This window comes from Bidens hawaiensis, unplaced genomic scaffold (assembly GCF_021521415.1).
Source record: "Bidens hawaiensis isolate Kalapana, Puna unplaced genomic scaffold, B.hawaiensis_p1.1 tig00011798_1, whole genome shotgun sequence".
NCBI lineage: Eukaryota > Viridiplantae > Streptophyta > Magnoliopsida > Asterales > Asteraceae > Bidens > Bidens hawaiensis.
In genome coordinates, this window is record NW_027491938.1 from 96,441 (window position 1) to 102,708 (window position 6,268).

The following is a 6,268-nucleotide window of genomic DNA, read 5'->3' on the forward strand; positions in this document are numbered from 1 at the left end:
CTTTAATAAAACAACCATCAAATTAAGCTTCATCTTGTATAAGATTACCCTAAACTAGATATCAAGATAGACAACTACATAACATTTATTAAACCTTAGGGTCCTTTTCTGCCAATGAGCCATTTTCCTCAGTCCACCACCACCACTTATATACACCTTTCTCTCAAACACAAACACCTTAAGGCATATATGTAGATAGAAAGAAAGACCAAAAGTACTTCAGCAAGCCAAATTAACCACCTTTACTTCATAAGTAACTCAAACCTATTTTCCCCTTATTCATGGCCATAAAACACACTGTGCTTTGAAGCTTCACCCTTCTTTGAATGGCTCACGACCCCATCATCACCATCTTCATATGACACCATGATGTTCTCAAAACAACAAGATTTCCCCTATGAAACAATCCAATGCCTACCCCTACTCAACCGGCTACTCGACCAAGACGAAAACAATACGGTTTTGAAGATCCAAGAAGAAGATAACATGGAGAAAGTGACAATATCGCTGCACATCGGTTTGCCAAGTTATGGTACCGAAAGTGTACGCGATTCGGTGATCTCTAGCAAGTTGTTTGAGGAGTCCGAGGAAGAAGATGAAGAGAAGAAACCGGATATGATCAAGGTGGACTTTAATAATGATGGTAGCCAAAAATGGTACAACATTAACCGTCATGATCATCATGATCAAACTAGGTTTTGGATACCAACACCATCACAAATCCTTGTTGGACCTATGCAATTTGTTTGTTCCTTGTGCAATAAGACTTTTAATAGGTACAACAACATGCAGGTACTATATATATCTAACTCCTTCATTTTTATATAAATTTATATACACATTATATCTAATTATTGTTTACCTCAATTGGGGTTTCCCATCTTCCCTCATCATAATCCATGATCTGCTAATTATATAACTTATATGTTTAATCTTTGAAAACTTTTAATATTTACTGGTTATGAGAGAAATATATTTAGAACTTGAAACTATGCATTTTATTGTAATATTTTCATATAATTAAGCAAAGCATATATATGTCATCATTCATACCTCATGAAAACTAAGATAAACAACCCTGGAATAAATCTTTCTAAAAGTTAAGTAAAAAGGTAAATGTAACCCTTAATTATTAAAATATTTTTCGACATCCTAATGGAAATTTGGAAAAAAAAATTAAGGAACTTTTTTAGTAGTGGAAGACTGACTAATTGACCAAGATTATGTTGAAAGTTTGTGTTTTAATGAAATTTGCCTTTCAAGAAAAAAAGAAAAAGTAATTTACTATTGATCCCATGAACATTGGCCATCATTGGGATGATTAAAGTTACCTATTTATTTGTTTAGTTTCATACACAAATGACAAATCTATCCCTTTTGGTCAATTACAAGAATATACAATACATCAATTATTAGATTTATTTTCATGATAACATGTGTAAATTTTTTTTTTCAATTTATAGATTTTTCTAGGGTTAATTTATATATATCTATAATTCTTGGTTTGAATATATAGATGCACATGTGGGGCCATGGATCTGAATACAGGAAAGGACAATCACTTAAAGGCACACAACCAGCAGCCATGCTAAGGCTTCCATGCTATTGCTGTGTTCAAGGGTGCAAGAACAACATCAACCACCCTCGCGCGAGACCCTTGAAGGATTTCCGTACTCTTCAAACGCACTACAAGAGAAAGCACGGTGCTAAGCCGTTTACATGTAGGAAATATTGCACGAAAAAGTTTGCGGTCAAGGGAGATTGGAGGACACACGAGAAAAATTGTGGCAAATTATGGTATTGCACATGTGGATCGGATTTTAAGCATAAACGGTCACTCAAGGATCACGTTCGCTCTTTTGGAGATGGGCATTCTCCGCATCCTTCTCTTGAGGGATTTGATCATGATGAATAAAGGATGTGTTGCATACATGGATGAAACTGTTGGCACTTTGAAGATTGCTAACATTTATCAAAGTTCCAATAGAATCAATATATATTTTTTAGTATTTAAGTATGAGTATGTTTGTTGTAAGGATAACTGATTTTCTAAAAGCTGTGAAGTTGATAAATTTTCATCTCTTTATAAGTGAGAGGAAAAAAATATATGAAATGTCTCTCCTAGTCAGTGAAAATTTATCAGCTTCATAGCTAGCCGTTGATCTTCATCCGGTTTTTTTCTTTCTTCTCTTTTTACGTTTCGTTAAGTTACAATTTAGTTTTCAAGTTATGTTTGGTTGGTATAAGAGATATGTTTTACTATGAAAACCTTTTTTGACTCATTTTTAATATCTTTTACACCTTCAAGTTTCATCATATGATCCTGCGTTCAGTGTTTGATAACATAGATGTAGATTTATCTTTTTATCTTTATATAAAAGATTTAGTAACTATTAATAAACATATAATCATTAAATATACCGCATCAAATCAAATGTAGCATTTATGGATGATTAAAAGAATGCACTCATGCCCCATGACTTCTTTCTACTTTGGAAAATTAAATTTGAACGCTACTAACCTTAACATATTGGCTGAGATTAATTCAAACCCAGAAAAAATTTACAGTCAATCTTAAATTTGAACATATTTTCTTCAGCAATCCTTTACTTTAAAGTAAAGGTGACAAATGGGTTGGGTTGGGTTAAAATGGGTTAGCTAAAAAAAGGGTTGTTTTGGTTTGGGTCGGAACGGGTAGGGTCAAAAGGTTCGGGTCAGAACGGGTCCGAGTCGGAATGAGTCAAAGTCGGAATGGGTTAAAACAGGTTTCGGATCAAGTTTTTTTTTTTTTTTTTTAAAGAATGAGGGCGAAGGCGGAAACATGTTGGTCTTTTTACGTTTTGAATATTTTTATTAACTTTTAACAATAAAAAATATTCAAAAAATCAAAACTCAAAATATAAATCAAAAACGAAAAATGTAAAAAAGACCAACATGTTTCCGCCTTCGCCCTCGTTCTGAAATAAAAACCGAGAAATGAATTGAAACCAAAAGTCAACGAAAACTAAACATAAACTAAAACTAAACCGAATTGATTGAAACCGAAAAACTCGATCAAAACGAAACTAAAAATATGAAACTGAACAAAAATGAAACTATAAAACAGACCACAACGAACAAAAGGCCGAAAACGAATCCGAAACCGACCAAAAGCAAACAAAAGAGACCGAAACTCAACCCGTCCAGTTCTCCGAAACCGACCAAAAAGAAACAAAGGAAACCGAAACCCAACCTGTCCAGTGCGAAAATTCGTGTAGGCTCGAAACCAAAACCGAACTCGTTCCAATCCAAAACCTGTTTCAACCCGAGCTTTCCACTTTTCCTTAAGGCACTAACCCACATCGACCCATTTCTTTAAAATTGTTGACCTAGTTTTACCCGAAAATAAGAAGGTGGAATTTCAAGTGACCCATTTTGACCCATCTTATTAAAATTTATGACCCAAACCAACCCATATAATTTATAAAACAACCCAAATTGACCTATTTGAAATGGTTTGGGTCAAGATTGTCACCCCTACTTTAAAGTTAACCCAGTTAGTTTTTGTTGACTGCTTATACAAAATAAAAGTTTTGATGATGTAGACTGCTTATGTGGCAAATAAGTCAAAGTTTTGATGATGTGGTTTGCTTCCATGGCAAAATTTTGATGATGTGGATTGTTTGCGTGGTAGTCCACATTAGCAAAAACTAACTGGGTTAACTTTCGGTTATATGAAATCGTTAGAAAGAAAACTTGTTCAAAGTTTAGACTCTCGGTAAATATTTTTTGAGTTAAGATTACTCATGGTCAATAGGTCAAAATTTTGGTTGTTAGGTAAATTAGAAATAAATAATCTCATCTTTTGTGATTGACCGAAAATAATCCCAACTTTAAAAATCACTACCAACGGTCCAACCTTTCAGCTATTTTTATCTCAATGGTTAATAACGTTAAGTTTTTTTCCGAGTTTCAAACCGATATTTTAGAGCTTTTGATCGGAAGAAGGATTAAGCCAACTAATGTAAATCTTATCTTCAAATAGTGATTCAAATGACTTGATTTTGGAATTATTATCGGTTAATAGGATTATTTATTTTCAATTTGCCATTATTAAAATTCAGTTTTTACTATATTTTCGCTGGTAATATAATACACTTAATTTCAAATTATAATATATTTATTTGTTTTGTAATAACTACTTTGTAGAAAATATAAAAATCAATAACCCAAAGAGGGGTTGTCACGAGTAACAAAGTGTCCAATCATGCAAAATCAGCATCTCCGGTATCAACGGCATTCTTTTATTTCATCATTTTATCTTTTCAAATGTGAACAAAAGAGTTAAATCTATGAAAAGTCTACTATTCAAGGTTGAAATAAAAAAGGTGTCCAACTACTCCAACTATAACACCTCTTATTTGGAGTTTATTATAAGAAAATTTCTTTATTGAATATAACTAGGGACGGGAAAAAAAATATTCAAACCCCCTATAAAAGAAATTGAAATTATGTTGATTTGCAACGGGTAACAAGAGAGGTATTCGGGTAAGAGACTTGAATGTAATTAGTTAAAAGATTTTTTTACCGTATAAGAGATTTTGATATTAGGTTATATCCGCTTGATTAATTAAACATAGTTAACCGCATCAAAATTGAATGCCTTTTACTTGAAAACTAATTTTTAAATAATCTTTGTTTTTAAATTATTTATGTCATTAATCTTTGTCAAAACCAAAAAAAATAAATATATGTAGCCTGCGAAAGTAAATATGTATCTCATATGAGGTAAATGTAGAGCTAAATATATGTATTTTCACGAATGACATATATGCTTTTATTTCTTTTTGGTTTTGGTAATTACTATACTAATAACATATAAAAAAATGAAAGAAATCTATACTAATAACATATAAAAAATGAAAGAAATAATTTTTTTTAAAAATTAGTGTTTAAAAGTGGTTTTTATGAGTTTTCAAGTATCTTAGTGGTTTTTAGTTGAACTCTTCCATATTAATATATTACACAATCTAAAAAGATATTTATATATGTTAAAGTTGTTGGAAACTCAAAACTATTAAAATTATAAAAATTGTTAAAAGACGTAGTTGAATATTTGATATTTCAAGTCGGTTTTTGAGCAGGTTTAATTCAAGTAACACACGATTTAAAGACACAATTTAAAGGTAGAACTTTAAACACATAAAATTATGATTGTCTGACGGGTATTAAACTTGGTTTTATAACTGATATAGAAATAAGATGATAAAAATTCATTCCATACCGGACTTATTGATATAGCTACATGAGATACTATTAGATACAAGGTTAAATCAAAATCCGAGTGCCAACAATAATGTGACATAGTTGTGCCTTGAGCATAACAGATAACTTTTAGATTAAGAAATTACTATATTTATCTAGTAATGATTCTGAACTAGATGACATTGCTCAAATAAATTTGTCACCTGATATTAGATTATGACTTGATTTAAAGTTTAAAAGGATAAATAGTCATTATTAAAGATTTAAAGGTAAACACGAGCTTTAGGAATTAGGCCCGGCCCTCAAATTTATATATATATATATATATATATATATATATATATATATAATTATAAATTTAAAGATTATTTTGAAGGTATTACTTCTTTTATAACACTAGTTTTTCCACCGAAAACCAAATTAAAATTGGCAGTATTATTACTTAAAAATTATAATATAAAAAAAGTAGATTAAACTGGTAGATTATGTTATCATTTAAAAAATGTTGTAACAAATATATTACTTTTTTATTAAACAATTTGTATCGCATAAACAAATACACATTTTTTAGAACCAATATTACGCTGAAAACCGCGATAATCATATAATACATCTTTACATGATACATAAAATCATAATATTTTTAAAAATAATATCACAACCTTAACAACCAAGTCTTTTGTGCATCCACTTCTGAGCAAATTAAACCATCTGAATCCTAATTAACATGTTTGGAAAACTGTAATTGTATAAATATTCTTTACGATTAACATGTTTGGAAAACTGTTTGGAATCCTAATTAACATGTTTGGAAAACTGTAATTGTATACATGTTTTGTCTGAATTCAATGTCAAACATGTAATTGTATAAATATTCTTTACGATTCAATATCATACATATTTAGGGTAGGTACGTTGTTTGTGTTAAATCGTTTCTTCAACGTGAATTTATCACGTGGTGTTTTGCATATAAAAATTTGGGCTAATGCTAAGTTGTTTGGACTTATCTACCGGGCTGCTGATG

General features: G+C 30.7%; 1 protein-coding gene across 1 annotated transcript; it reads left to right on the forward strand.

Moving 5' to 3' along the window:
- The first annotated feature begins 348 nt into the window (after nt 1–348).
- LOC143539102 (zinc finger protein WIP3-like) lies at nt 349–1,927 on the forward strand. Its single transcript, XM_077032515.1, has 2 exons — nt 349–792; nt 1,517–1,927. The coding sequence occupies exons 1-2, from the start codon at nt 367–369 to the stop codon at nt 1,913–1,915; spliced, it is 825 nt and encodes a 274-aa protein (XP_076888630.1). The 5' UTR covers nt 349–366; the 3' UTR covers nt 1,916–1,927.
- Nucleotides 1,928–6,268: the final 4,341 nt, after the last annotated feature.

Excerpts from the sequence above, each read along its gene's own strand:
- LOC143539102 (XM_077032515.1), top strand. The coding sequence starts at position 367 with ATGATGTTCTCAAAACAACAAGATTTCCCCTATGAAACAATCCAATGC. Across the intron at positions 793-1,516 it reads ATAGGTACAACAACATGCAG|ATGCACATGTGGGGCCATGG; the intron begins GTACTATATATA and ends TTGAATATATAG.